Genomic DNA, 15,479 nt, shown 5'->3' on the forward strand with positions numbered 1-15,479 from the left:
TTTATTTCCTTTTTAACCTCAGGCAGCTTAAGTATAATTTAGCTTTTACAAGGCAAATATCATTATAACCTTTAAATTTTGGTCATTAGAGTTCAGTGGTTAAGTGTATATGCCAGTGATTACAATAAAATTAGGAATTTTGTGTTTTTTTTTTTATTGATTCAAAAACCCAAAACCTGTAAAAAAACAAAAGCCTGAATGCAATTGGTGTATAGCCCTTTGCTTTTTAGTTTTTTGGGGTCTGACATAAAACTGGACATGGCATGTAAATGGTTAAAACACTACTCACGTACACCGTGATAAGGAGAAAGTAGGGCTTCTCACACCTGATCACATGCACCTGCTGTATCAGATCACACCTCAGACAGTAAGGTAGTAGACAACGGTTTCTATGGAATTACAATCTTTACTCTTCTGTTTGAAAATGTCAATTGTTATATGTTTCGTTATTTGCTCACTGTTTTTTACTGCTTAGCTATTCTGAATTTCTTTATCCATTTCCTATTTGACTTTACAGTTAAACAAATGGGACATGATTACAGGCTACATTTAAATTGCAGTTTAAATGAACATTGAATATTTTAGTCTTACTGCATTATTTATTTAATAGGGTCTTTTTTTTAATAGAACGAATAAATGCCTGGTCGTGTGAATGCATGAATGAATAAATGAATGCATTTAATGCAACAGCTTCAGTACAGTAGGACGAAGGAAGGTGAAATGCACGCACGCGCTCTTATTCAAGGGGGCAGGGGCTTGGGCTTGTACCGTGCTGTGATTTATCTGCCTCATGTAGCTGGATCGCGCATATTAAGGTAGAGGAGGTTTTAGAGCAGAGCTCTGCATTCTTTCGCATCGCCAACTCAGCCTTCACCATCACGTTTCACCCGACAGGTCTCCTCCTCCTCCTCTTCCTCTTCTAAAAGGCTTCACATTGAACAGGCCACAAGATCATAATGGCAAGCAGCTTCGCAAGGATTTTGTCCTCGAAAAGGAGCGTGGGTTTGCTGTCTCTGGTCGGCGCTGGATCTCTCAGTGTAGGATTATATCTGAACAGAGAGCATGTAAGCGCAGGAGCGCAGGGCCGAAGACAATACCCGGCCAGGTAAGCTTATGCGCAAACAGTATGCCAGTCAGGTTGGTGCACCATTTTATATAGCTTTGGGACTGTTCCTGTATTAAGGCATATCTCATGTCTTGAGCAATGTCAATAGTCCTTACAAGAATGGACTTATGTCCTCTTTCCACCCTAATAAATCTCATGCATCTTATCAAGATAAACAGTGTACTTGATTATCTGCATTAGATTTGTGTCAGAAAGATGGTTAGCCAGGTTAAAGGTGTAAGCACAGGGTAAATAAATTAGTTATTTATAAGCTGCATATTGTTCCTGTGTCTGCAGCAGTGCTTATAGGCAACTGAACAATCCAGGATCTCTGTTTGACACATCGTATTAACTAGAACTATGCAGCATGGACATGATAGAAGATTCAGTTCGTTCATTTGCAGAAAGGAAATGATGTGGTGCTGAATTTTTCCATACTGCACCATACAGTACGTGCAAAATGGCGATAGGCTCTAAGATAGTATAGAAGTGCTGATGATTAGTAATGAAATGTAATATTGGCACCCATTTCTCACATAAAACCCAGAATGCCTTTTAATCCTGCTTTGCATATTTGCCAGGTATTTTAATGGAATTGTAGGGTTGTAGCTTACATTAGAATCTGGCTTTTATATATATTTGTACATGTGATTGTAGAAAGGCACACCTGGCTTTCGTATATCTTTGTGGTTATGTGATTATGTTGTGCCCTGAAATTGTGCATGTGATTGTAATTAGTAATCACATGACATCATGTCAATATCTCACCACATGTGGAAAAATTAAACATGTACAGCTCAGGATCAACTGTGAACACTGGAGCTCTGAGGCAGCAAGAGTACATGCTGCACTGCATTGTCACCCTTTTGCCAGCCTTGGCAATTGTACTACATTGAAAAAAATTCCAAAATGTAAAATGCTATATAAAATAGCACATATTTTATTCCCAGTGTGTTGTCTTCATAAAACAGCAGTCTCTGTCTCCAAACAGTGCGGAATACCCAGATTTACGAAAACACAACAACTGCATGGCCAGTCATCTGACACCTGCTGTATATGCAAAGCTGTGTGAAAAAGCCACTCCAAATGGCTTCACACTGGATCAGGCCATTCAGACAGGTGTGGACAACCCTGGGCATCCCTTCATCAAGACTGTGGGCATGGTGGCTGGAGATGAAGAGTCCTATGAGGTCAGAGGCTGTTCAGATCACAACATGTAGCATCAAACAGAATGCTGAAATGAACTATTCAGAATAACCATTTTCTAATACTGTACCACCTTAGACAACCATTTTGAAATACTGTGCAAATAAAATAATTTATTAAAAAAGATATCCTTTATATCTGTTGTAATGGTGTACACTATTCAAAAATGTTTGGTTTTTGCTTATAATTCTAAAGTTTTCATTTATGAATTGCTAAAAACACTAAAAATCTCCTTCAAAAATCGAGCTTAATTTATCACCTCAACCCTGACCTTTCATTGCAGAGCCACATGCTTATGTTTCATGTGCTTTTTTAGTCTCACAAGCTTCATATATGACCGCTCACTCCTGCATGTGAGCTTTATATCATACATGTTTGATTCACAGCATTTTTAAGGGCATTTACTGAACATCTACTTCACCATCTCTGTGTCTGTGGACAATTAAAAAATAAAGTGGGGAAAAAAGAAAAGAAAACATGATGCTCTTTATTTTTGTTGAGAAATCTTTTTTCTTGACAGGTGTTTGCTGATATTTTTGACCCTGTCATCGTAGAGAGACACAACGGTTATGATCCACGCACTATGAAACATCCCACTGACCTGGATTACACTAAGGTACTTACAATTGCTGTATAAAATAGTGTTATATTGAATAACTTTTTCTTGAATAACTCAAATTATTGCATAAATACCAGCATTTTTATTAGAAACCTCTGACAGTGATCTTATATCTAATACACAAATACAACAAATAAGACTATTGAATGTAATTATAGTAGTGCCCTCTTAATTCTAGTGGTTTTTTAATGAAACATTCTCCTCTAAGATACGTGGTGGTGTCTTTGAAGACAAGTACGTGTTGTCGTCACGAGTGAGGACGGGTCGCAGTATTCGAGGTCTGAGCCTGCCTCCTGCCTGCACGCGTGCTGAACGCAGAGAGGTGGAGCGGGTGGTGGTGAATGCCCTCGCTGGCCTACAAGCGAACCTAGCAGGCAAATACTACAGTCTGGTTGAAATGACTGAAAAGGAACAGCAGCAGCTTATTGATGTGTGTTTCTGTCCTGCTTGACTTTATAACCTTTACATTACTCTGTGTTCAGAGAAGTTATATATATATAAAATATATATATATTTTAGATGAAATTAACATTCTGTAAATGTTTTATCTTTTTGAATTTGCAGGATCATTTCCTGTTTGATAAGCCAGTTTCACCCCTTCTGACATGCGCAGGAATGGCACGGGATTGGCCTGATGCCAGAGGCATCTGGTAAGAGGCATCTTCGCAGGAGGCTGAAGGAGTGGGCTGGATAATGCTCTAGCTGCTAATGCTGCTCAGTCTTGGGATGAATGTCAGGGTCCAGATATAGTTAGATGCAGCCGCTTATTGCTGTACAGTTATCCTATATTGATCACTTACCTTCTCGTCTTGAGTACTCCTCATGATTGATTTCTCTATGTGGCTTCCTGTCTTCCAAGGCAGGGAAACCCTTAAATATGTGTCCTTAAGCTTGTAATTTATCTAAGCTAAGATCTTGAACTTACAGAAGATATTTATTACAGAAGTGCTGTATGATGATTTGAAGACTAAAATTGGTTTAGGAGAGACATTACTTTGTCTGCACCACACATTAACATAAGCATCATACTAGTCTGGTTAAAGGTCAATAATCCCAGTAATACTCTCGAAAAGCTTCTTAATAAATGTTGTAGGTCAGTTGTTGGACACAGTCTTGCGAATATGACATTTTTATATACATATCTTCTTTTTTAGGCATAACAATGAGAAGACATTCTTGGTGTGGGTTAATGAGGAGGACCACACTCGGGTGATCTCCATGGAGAAAGGAGGCAACATGAAGAGGGTTTTTGAGCGTTTCGCTAAGGGCCTAAAAGAGGTGAGCTCACTCGTCTCCCACTGGCCACATTAATGTAACACAAGCTTCTATTATTTATTCAACAGCGATCTGGGACATGTAGCTCAGCTGTGTTTACGGCAATGTGGAGCAGTAGCCTTTTGCGAATATACAAGTACAAACTGTCCTGCAAGATTGTTTTTTTGTCTGTGTTAGACATCTTCACTTTAGCTCAATTCAATGATAGATTTCAATATTTTATTTTATAGCAGTTTTAACAACGGACACTTCCAAAGCTTTATAGGAATAAAAAAAATCTGAACATATATGAACAAATTAACTTAACTTTATATTTAACCCTAATGACAAACCAGAGATGACATTGGCAAGAAAAAACTTCCTGAGACAATATTAGGAAGAAACCTTAGGAGGAATCAAACTGAAGAGGGAATCTGGTTGGATAGTTCGATTTGAAAATAATGTACGTTCTTTTCATTTGAACTATATAAAATGCAGTTGTGTACCCAGGAGATTTTGAGCAACTCCACAACTGTTTTGAACTGCTTTTGGGATTTTTTTGGAATCTTCTAATTATATATTTGTCATATAACCAAGCTATTGTTTGTATCTCAGTAATGCATTAAGGAGTTGCACCTTCCACTTTATTAGGAAAACCTGTATGCTTGCACATTCAGGAAAGGATATAATCAGTCAATTGGGTGTCAGCAGTGCAATGCAAAAACAAAAAAAAATCTTTCCAATGATCCAGATCAAGCTCTTCAGTTAATATTCAGTTTAAATATCAGAATGGAGTGGAAATGTAATCTCTATGAATTTGACCATTGCATGGTTGTTTGTGCCAGATGGTCTGGTTTGAGTATTACAGAAACTGCTGATCTCCTGGAATTTTCACAAACAACAGTTCCGAGAGTTTATACAAAATGATGCGAACAACTAATCACATCCAGTGAGCTGCAGTTCCTTGGGTGGAAAGGCTTTGTTGATGAGAGAGTTTAGATGAGAGGTTTGTGTGTGACTGGAGAGACCTGACAGGAAGGTTGCCAAAACTCTGATTAACACTGGTGAACAGAATGAAATTAATTATTGAGTTAATAGTTAGTCTGTTTAACTGGTCATATGAATTGAATGGGTTTAATCCAGTACAAAGTATCTATACTATTCTATTTGTTCAATTTTATCCAAAACAGTTCTCTGTTTTCATTTTTACATTTAAAGGTTAATATAGCTTTTAGCCCCAGACATCTAAGGACGTTTTGAGCATCAGATATCAGAATTCCAACCGAGTTTAAACTTTAACAGATGTGACCACATGAATGAGGCCTAAAAACCATCTGTAAACTATCTGCTGCTACATTCACCAAGTATTTATCATGACAGCTTCTACTTCGACAGCTAACTATTAGCAAGTTAGCAAGCTAACTATTAGCTGGTATAGCTCGTACTACCAGACTTATTGTCATGCTTGAGAGATTAGCAGTTGTTTCATACTTTATATAGGGTTTATTCTTTTCTACTCTTTGCCTTAAGTGAAAAAGCTGAAGCTGTACTTCTTTAGATGAGTAGTTGAATATTTAAATAAGATTTTTTGTACTTTTTCCACATTTGATTATTAATTATAATTATGATTAATATAATATATAATATATATTCATATAATATAATATGATTAATATGATGATAATTATGATGAATATAATTTTCAATAAATACATTTTCACTCAGAAATACATGCATACTTTAATTTCACTATTCACATTTATATTTTAATTCTATGCCTTTGTTAAAATGTCTCCAGAGAGTGAAAAATGTCAATTCAATCTAGCATAAGAAAATTGCATTTAGACTGCTGGTGTATGTAAAAAGAATTTGTGCAGGTCTGCATGACATTCTGTTTTCAGCCATCCTGATGATTGCATGCTTCTGATTGTCTGTCTGCTCTACTCAGGTGGAGAGGCTGATTCAGGAGAAAGGCTGGGAGTTCATGTGGAATGAACATCTGGGTTACATCCTCACCTGCCCTTCTAACCTGGGCACAGGCCTTCGCGCTGGAGTCCATATTAATCTACCTCGCCTCAGCAAGGTGATTGTCCACATAATCATTATAAAGTGATTATAAAGACAGCATTATCACAGCATTTTATTCATTAAACTTCATAGATATAAACAGGACTCTTAGACTTAATTAATTAATACATTTCTTTTATATAATTACTCAAAGACAAATACTGATTGATGGTTGTTGAAGTAGAGTACATAAAATATTCAGCCCCTACGTAATTTACCAACTTCTGTTCAACTTTCATTTTGTTAACTCTCCTCATCACACTACCAAACAGAGAGCGTGAAGACTAACATAAAACTTCTTCCAAAACATGTGAACCCAGCCTTTTCGTTTTTGATTCGATTGTTGCTCACGCTGTCTCACTCAGATAGTGTGGCCAGTTTTGCTCTCTGTTATTTGTTTCACAGTCACAGATGACTCTGGGGTTTTCAGGATTCAGACTTGCTATCTAAGACAAATGCTTTTCTGTTGTGCCACTCAGGAGACTTATGTTCATGTCTTTATATTTTTTTTAAATACCATTGTCACTGTCTGCACAGGATCCTCGCTTTCCCAAGATCCTCGATAACTTGCGGCTGCAGAAAAGAGGCACTGGAGGAGTGGACACTGCAGCCGTAGGGAGCACATTTGATATTTCTAACTTGGACAGACTTGGCCAGTCAGAGGTCAGTCATGTATTACAATAATGTTGTATCAGTTTATTAACACATAGAACAGACAGTGAAAATATATGTGCATGTGTGTGTTTGTGTGTACATAGGTCCAGCTGGTCCAGACGGTTATTGATGGAATAAACTACCTGATTGAGTGTGAGAAGAAGCTAGAAAAGGGCCAAGACATCAAGATCCCTGACCCTATTGGCCAGAGGAAGTAGACCAACAATAAACATCATCTGCTAATTTCCATATAATGTTACTCCAAACTCCATCCCAATCAGCATGCTTTCTATGTGTGGTGTCTTTGTAGCTTCACGCCTCTGTACAATGGGAATGAATATACTGTATGCCATAACTGTGTTCATGTGGCATTGCCATTCTTTCACATACCACTGTCTCTTATATTGATTATGCTGCAGTAAGTGTATTATAACCACTGAGAATTGTCCACATAAGCAACAGAGGATCATGTGAATGTTTGGGGTTTTTATTGTGGAAACAAATGCTAAATTATATAAAGCCCTTTACAGACAGGTTGTCTCAAGTACTTTTTATTTATCTGCATGCTACATGTGAACTGTGATAGCAGGGTATGCAGATTGGCAGGGTTTTGAAAATGGAGCTAAAACCTAATTCAGGCACATTCTGGTGCTGAACACTAATTAGATCAGGATAAAGTTTGACTGTCATGTGACCAAAGAGAGTCTTTATCTGAACCCATTGTGTTACAGTTCCCCTGAGCTCTACATAACCTCTACACAAGCACACACTCACACACCACACACACACAGACACACACACACACTATTTCCAAGGTGACATTGAATAGACCTGTTCTCAGGCTCACTTTCCTTTTTTGAGAAGTATTTCCTCTCAGGATAGTTTCAGTTACATCTGTTTTACAAAGGCTAATGAGGCAAGGCACCGTCCCTAAAGTCTGAAAAGCCTGTTCAGGTGCACAGTGGTAACTAGAGTACATTCAATGTAGCATGAATGTAGCATAAAAGGAACGGTTATTTGATCCTCTTAGTATGAGTGTAATACTCTCAATAATTTCATGAATTCATGTATCCAAAGGCAAATATTGCAACGATTAATACCCTGGTGGGTTTGTGAGCATTATGGAGATTTTAGGCAGGTATGAACAAGATCATTGCTGGTCTCAGACAGACTGCAATCAATGCTTGCAATTTGAAGTCACACATTTCCATGGACAATACTTTTCTTTCACTTGTCCATTTGCACACTTCTGGGTTTGCTGTAAGTCCTGTGAGTCTCAAGAATCTCAGGCAGTCTTAGGATGTTGAATGGGCCACTGCCAGCCATTACTATAAGCAACAATATCAATCCACATAGCCAGTGGCATGTGCAGGTAAATGGACAGATTCAATGACTCTTATAGATACCAAATTAGTATAAATTAGTATTTAGTGTCTTGAGAGGTCTCTATATCGTGCTCTATGAAATGATTGCAACCAGGTAGAAGTGAAAATTATATATTCATTTATATCCTTCAATAATTTCTGTATTCATTAAGTTACTATTAATATTAACTCACATTATATTACATGATATATTCAATCTTTATTTACTGGACTCCTTATTACAGGCAAGTGAGTATGTATATTTCCCATCATTAATAATAATATAATATATATAATTATATATAATAATAATATAATATAATTACAATATATTTACAATAACTACTTAATGGCCACTTGAGTAAATACTAAATAAGCAATTTTTTTAAGTTGTTATTGTGTGGACGTTAGTCACATGTATTATGATGCATTTTAACATGTATTATGACTTGGATGAAAAGGAGCATCCTGATCAGACAGACAACACAATATTTCTGTGCCCACTACACCGTCCTACAGCTCAGAGGCACATATGGGTCACAACCAGCTGATACTCAGTCAAATAAATGTTAATGCTTTAGCGCCACCTGCTGGTGTAGCGTTATTACAACAAAAAACAGAAACCACACATTAATTTAAATTGGATATATAGCATATATGTAAAACGGTCATTGGTCTATGTGCTCATGAATGAGTTATTTCAGAATGCAGACACAAGGTCTGCTTAATGAACAAGGGAACAACACATTTGTGGTATAATGGCTGAACAATAGGTGACAGTTTCAATGTACATTTTCTTCTCATTTAATTAAAATAAACTGTTACAAATACATGATAAGCTATTTTTTTTAAATAAATAAGTGTAAGTGTATAAACATACATTCAATGTTGCATATAGTGACATTTCATTTTTTATTGTCATATTGAAATATACAGACAATTTCTTTTTTATGATTAGTTAATGTAAATTAGATTTTGTTAGTGATATAAGCAGTATTTATGTTTGAAATTGAAATGGATACATTTTTGAACACCATGGTGTGTACAAACATTTTTTATTTATTTGATATTTCTCATAATATTACCACAACGTCACATTACAACCAAAATCAATATTTTGCAACTAATTTCTCAATCAATTTCTTCTCAAAATGGGGACTAGGGAATCCCTGAGGTTCATCATGTACGTACATCCATGTGGTCCCTGACTCACACACATGATGCGGGTGGAGATTATCAACTTTTATCAAGCTATGATTATTATAAAGTTATCATAGTAGTAAACCTAAGTATGTATTTATATGAAATAAAAGAAAAGATTCAAAATATAGATAAACTAGAAGTATAAATTATATCTGTAATCTAACTATAATATAAAGCTCTGATTTAAAAAAAAACTAACATCATATATGGTGCACACTTTCCCTAATGTTGTTAAAATTAAATTTGTGATCTAAGCTGTAATCATATAAGGAATCCTTGCTGTAAAATTTTGACACCCCTGTGTTATATTACAGTTATGTTTTCAACCCTGGTCTTGGAGTACCCCACTGTCCCTCACTGTCCCTCACATGCACTAACAGACCCAGTTCAACACAGAAAAATCTCTTAATGAGCTGATTACTTGAATCAGGTGTGTTAGAGTAAAGATGTGGTGTAAAGAAGGTGTAAGATGTGGAGGGCAGAGGGTATCCAGGACCAGTATTGAGAACCTGTGCTTATGTTATTGACAGAAGGAGGGACTCTACAACAAGAATCTGTTTCAATGCTCATTGTGATTGGTTGATCACGACGGTGTCACGTGGAGGACAGTCCAATAGTGATGTGCCACACTCTGGTTACTTTGAGGATCTCCGGGTTTGTGCAATTTGTGCTGTTTGTGTGTTTCTTTCTCCTCTGTGCACGGTGCTTACTTCACCGGGCTCCAACTCAAAGCCGAATAAATTAGCAGTTTCGTTGCATCTAGTCCTATTTTTTTTTTTTTAAAAAAAAAAAAGACGTGCATGCAGACGCTTTTCCATCATGTTGTCTTTATTATTCTTCGTGGTTTTGGCCTCAGTGGCTCGGGCCAGTGATGTGCTCGAGTTTACAGACGACGATTTTGAGAGCAGAATTGGAGACCACGACTTAGCTCTTGTTGAATTCTTTGCACCCTGGTAAGTTTTTGAGACCCGTTTGTAGGAGTTTAGGGTTTAATTTGCATATAAAAATACTTTCATTTTAAAGTAAACGTAATTCGTCGTGCTGTAATGTAGTAGTTAAGCTTAAGGCCTAAAGTAAATCGTCAAAGCCTTTTGTTTTTATCACTTTCAGTTTCTGTCCTGCTTCATTTTTTCCTTCGTTTCTTAATCAGTTGTGTGGAGCGGTTTGATTAGCGCTAGCTAGCTAACTAAGCCGTTGTTAGCCGTTAAAACTTTTTATAGTGATATATTTAAACCTGTTATTGACTTACTTAAAGGCTGGACATATTAACTAGATCATAACTATAAGCAAAATCTACGTTTAGCTACAATAAATGTTACTTTGTCACAAGCTAACCCGCTATCTAGCATGCTTAGCTCACTTCCGGTTAGCATTAGGCTAACTGTTACACAGATTTATTTTGTATTTCCCTGTTCCATAGCTAATGTGTTGATAGTTAAATAACCGTGAATTAGTTTTTGTTGTTTAAATTTCGACTACAAAGTCGCTTCCAGACGTTGTGTTAATATATATATATATATTAGCTTTTTGCTAGCTAGGTTGATCATTTCAGTGGCTGCTGCGTATTGGATGAATTTTGTACACATTAGCAACATGCAGTTGCTATGGTTATCGCTGTAGAATCTCGCATATCAATTAGAAATCAATTAGAAGTCCATTTCTGCTGCTTTACTGAGAAAACCCTAAGGATGTTTGGAGGCGTGGCGTCTTCATGTTGTAATGCTGTGATTGGTCCGTGAAGTTTCGTTGGCCGTCTCTGATTGGCTCATATCAAGATGACGGTGGAACTTGTTTCTTTGGTGTTCATTATGTCCTGTCTGAAGTGTGAATTAAAAAGTCTGAACCCCACAAAGCAGTAACGTCTGTAAAACTTTCACTTTTAGGTGTGGTCACTGTAAGAGACTTGCTCCAGAGTATGAAGCTGCTGCAACCCGCCTGAAAGGAGTAGTCCCACTTGTCAAGGTAAAACATTTCACCATCAAAACTGTCCATTTCCTTAATGACATTCAGCCAGGTAATGTTTTATCTGCCATTGGTTAGGTGGACTGTACAGCCAACTCCAATGTGTGCAGTAAGTATGGTGTAAGTGGCTACCCAACCCTGAAGATTTTCAGAAATGGAGAGGAATCTGGGGCCTATGATGGTCCAAGAACCGCAGGTATGACTTTGTCATGTTTTTGTTTGTCTTGTCTGTGTTTGTAATTCTATGCGAATAGTTTGCACTTTTAGTATTCTAGGCATACCTATAATAATTGGTTCTTATTTGCACCAGGTTTACAGGATGTGATAACATCTATATCCTGCTTCTTGTCCTGGAAAAAAAAAGTTGTCTTGCTAGATATGAAGCCACTCCCTCTGATTTGTTAGGAGAAATGGGCTGGACTGATGGTCCTGCTATAATGAGCCTGGGACTTAAATTAAATTATGATTGAGTTTTTGTGTACCATTTGTTTCTTAGATGGGATTGTGAGCCACCTTAAAAAGCAGGCAGGTCCAGCCTCAGTAGAGCTGAAATCTGAAGGGGAATTTGAAAAATACATTGGAGACCGTGATGCCAGTGTTGTGGGTGAGCATATTTTTAGTTATTTTTGCAGTGTCTTCTGGCCTTCTATATATTTGTACAAAGTTAGATTCTGGAGGTTGAAGTGAAATAGTGCTGAAACACTGTCATGTCTTCAGGATTCTTTACTGATGCTGGAAGTGCTGCCCAGGGCGAGTTCCTGAAGGCAGCCAGTGCTTTAAGGGAATCGTACCGCTTTGCTCACACAAATGTGGATGCACTTCTGAAGAAGCATAACATCGAGGGGGAGTAAGTAGTCCTTGTTTTTCTGGCTGCAGTTTCTGTCAAGTCTTAATATAGTCACAAAGCTTGTTTCATTAAGAGTTCAAGTACATAAGCCTACATCTGCTGTTCAGGTTTTTGTTAATGACTTTTGCTTCCTTTATAAAAGATATGTTGGTATTTTGCTGTATGCTGCCTGTGTATCCTGATCAGCCTGTGTGTGTTCCAGGGGCATCGTCCTCTTCAGGCCACCTCAGCTCTCTAACAAATTTGAAGACAGTAGTGTTCAGTATGATGAAGGGAAATTCACAAACAGCAATATCAAGAAGTTTATTCAAGACAACATGTAAGTTGCATTTTTGATGTAAACATTGATTTGTTTTAGGTGATTTTGCTTTTTGTCAAATGAATCAATATGTTTGTGTGGCAGTTTTGGAATGTGCCCTCACATGACTGATGACAACAAAGATCAGCTGAAAGGCAAAGATCTGTTGGTGGCCTATTATGATGTGGACTATGAGAAAAACCCCAAAGGTTCCAACTACTGGAGGAACAGGTACACCTTCATGTTAATTTTAATATCTTGTGTGTGTGATCATGAGGAGGAGACATCTCCACAGTTTGACTAATGGAACATATATTTAGCCACTTGCGCAAGATGCCCTAGTATTCTGTTGTTTAGCTACTATTTTACAGTTTAAGAGAGTTTAAGTCTTCAGTATCAGTCACAGTGATGAGTCAGATCCTTGTCTCAGGCATTTACTCCGTGTGCAGGGTCATGAAGGTGGCCAAAAGCTTCCTGGATCAGGGCAAGAAGCTGAGCTTTGCAGTGGCCAATAAAAACACCTTCAGCCATGATGTGTCCGAGTTTGGCCTGGAGTCCAGCAGTGGAGAGCTGCCTATTGTTGCCATACGAACTGCCAAGGGCGATAAATACGTCATGCAGGAGGAGTTTACGTAAGTGCGGCTTTTGGTTTTTCCCATCACGTTCAATCGCCAAAATACGTTGCATAGCTGCTATTTTGCAAAGATCTCACAAAATAAGGCCATATATTTAATAAACGTTGTGAATGTTTAATGCAGCCGTGACGGCAAGGCCTTGGAGAAATTCCTTCAAGATTACTTTGATGGAAATCTGAAGCGTTACTTGAAATCTGAGCCCATTCCTGAGAGCAACGATGGCCCAGTCAAAGTGAGTGTGCAAATCATTACCTTCATTCCCCCCTATTTACCTTAATTGTAATGATTAGTGTTTTGGGTGCACTAACCTGGTTCATCATTTAGGTCTTAGTGGCTGAGAACTTCGATTCCATTGTGAATGACGAGAGCAAGGATGTTCTCATTGAGTTCTACGCCCCCTGGTGTGGTCACTGCAAAAGTCTTGAACCTAAATACAAAGAACTTGGTGAGAAGGTGAGTTATAATCTGCTTGTTAGAAGTACTTTTAAAGTGATATCGCTGGGCTTTTCAGCAGTGTCTACTAATGTAGACATCCAGATGGTCAAATCATAAGTTCATTAGCTGGTGCATTTTGTCAGGAGAAGCTCAGTCATGCTTTTGTTGCTTGTAAGCCTATTAGACTTGACCAAAAAATCAAACTTGATGTAATACATTGCAGGCTAGATAGCTAGCTAGCTAGTGGTGTGTGAATACAGATGCAAAAAAATGGCATGTTGTGTGTAGCAGGGAACTAGCTATACCAAAGTGTTTTGACATCTCAGCAAATGAGAGTCTTGTCTTTTTTCCCCCTCTGCATGTTTGAGTGTAGTGAGCAGGAGAGATATTTGAAAGCTGTTTTGCGTAGTTGCATCAGTGCACAAACTGCACGTTCCTGATTCTGAAAAGATTTTATTACCTCAGTGTGTGCTAATTAATCTGACTATTGAGAGAAGGAAACATGATGGTAGCAGGTTGTTCACCTCTGGACATATTTTTATTGATAAATGGATAAGACTGGACCAGAAATAATCTAGAAAGAGAGGGAAAAAAACAGAGCTCAGTGTCAAGACTTGACCCTTAAACACCTTCTGTAATCACTTTGCAGGTCTCCAATGATCCCAACATTGTGATTGCAAAGATGGATGCCACTGCCAATGACGTGCCCTCTCCATATGTCGTCACCGGGTATGTACGAATACAGCAGTCTCTGGGACTTTCTGTGCTTGTCCTGCACACTCCGATGCTTTTCTTGTTTTCAAACCCACTGACTGAGCACATCAATTTAATTAGTTGATCATTTTGCTATTATTGTCAGTTAGAGAAAGGTTTGAACTGTACAGATCAGCACTAGAGTACTATGTAGCACTCAAACACAACACTCCATTCCACACCTTTCCTGATATTTTTGTTTTATTATTATTATTTTTTTTTTTTTTCCCCCCAGGTTCCCCACTCTCTATTTCTCACCAGCTGGGCAGAAACAGAGTCCGAAGAGATATGAGGTAGAGAGATATTGAAGAGATATTGTTTTTGAGCAAACGCAGTGTTGAATTCGCAGGCAGCATTAGTAATAACTGTAGCTGTGGTTTATTCTGATCAAGATTGTTTTATTTACTTTCAGGGAGGTCGAGAAGTCAGTGACTTCATTTCATATCTGAAGAGGGAGGCATCTAACCCCTTGGTCGTAAAGGAGGACGACGAGAAGAAGTCGAAGAAGAAGAAGAAGTCCGAGTTATAAAGCATCATACGACAAAACAGTCTGACAGGAATCCTGTAGGGGAGCTAAATTATATTCCAACTTTAGTGAACAACCGAATAATCTGAGATGATGTCGGCTCTCTCTTGGGCCAGCTGCTCTGGGGACACTGTAGAAAGTTGTCGTGGCCAGGCCTTTGTGTGAATTTAAATAATCTTAAACTGGTACAGTGTGGTCAAATTGAGATTCACTTTCCCCATGCTGTACCTCCAACAGATGCACTTTGGTTTTGAAACCAAGTCCCCATCACGTTTTCTTTCTCATGGAAGGGGGTGGGGTTTTGGGGGTGGTTTGGGGGGTTGGTGAATGATTAGGACTTTTCCCTTTGCTTTTTTTGTACCATATCTTGTTTTTGTACATTTGGAGAGATTGTGAAATAAAGGCCTACTAAACCAAAGGTCGTGTTCTGTGCTTTTTAAAAAAATATTTTAGAAACCATTCAGTGCTGGCACTTTATATACATCTTTTATTAATCTTTTTGTTATTTTTTATATTAACCTTTTGTTTAATGTTTGTTCTGTAAAGCTGCT

General features: G+C 37.8%; 2 protein-coding genes across 2 annotated transcripts; both read left to right on the forward strand.

Annotated features, from left to right (window-relative positions):
* Nucleotides 1-898: 898 nt before the first annotated feature.
* ckmt1 (creatine kinase, mitochondrial 1) lies at nt 899-7,438 on the forward strand. The gene is made up of 9 exons (XM_060885188.1): nt 899-1,105; nt 2,097-2,295; nt 2,832-2,927; nt 3,139-3,360; nt 3,495-3,580; nt 4,085-4,208; nt 6,133-6,267; nt 6,789-6,914; nt 7,010-7,438. Exons 1-9 carry the CDS (start codon nt 957-959, stop codon nt 7,121-7,123), a joined length of 1,251 nt encoding a protein of 416 aa, XP_060741171.1. The 5' UTR covers nt 899-956; the 3' UTR covers nt 7,124-7,438.
* A 2,684-nt stretch (nt 7,439-10,122) lies between these two features.
* Nucleotides 10,123-15,346, forward strand: pdia3 (protein disulfide isomerase family A, member 3). Its single transcript, XM_060885094.1, has 13 exons — nt 10,123-10,425; nt 11,356-11,434; nt 11,513-11,630; nt 11,931-12,038; nt 12,152-12,281; nt 12,484-12,600; nt 12,685-12,810; nt 13,029-13,211; nt 13,338-13,446; nt 13,539-13,667; nt 14,299-14,378; nt 14,638-14,695; nt 14,815-15,346. The coding sequence occupies exons 1-13, from the start codon at nt 10,292-10,294 to the stop codon at nt 14,929-14,931; spliced, it is 1,488 nt and encodes a 495-aa protein (XP_060741077.1). The 5' UTR covers nt 10,123-10,291; the 3' UTR covers nt 14,932-15,346.
* The last annotated feature ends 133 nt before the right edge of the window (nt 15,347-15,479 follow it).

This window comes from Tachysurus vachellii, chromosome 13 (assembly GCF_030014155.1).
Source record: "Tachysurus vachellii isolate PV-2020 chromosome 13, HZAU_Pvac_v1, whole genome shotgun sequence".
NCBI classification, from domain to species: Eukaryota; Metazoa; Chordata; class Actinopteri; order Siluriformes; family Bagridae; genus Tachysurus; species Tachysurus vachellii.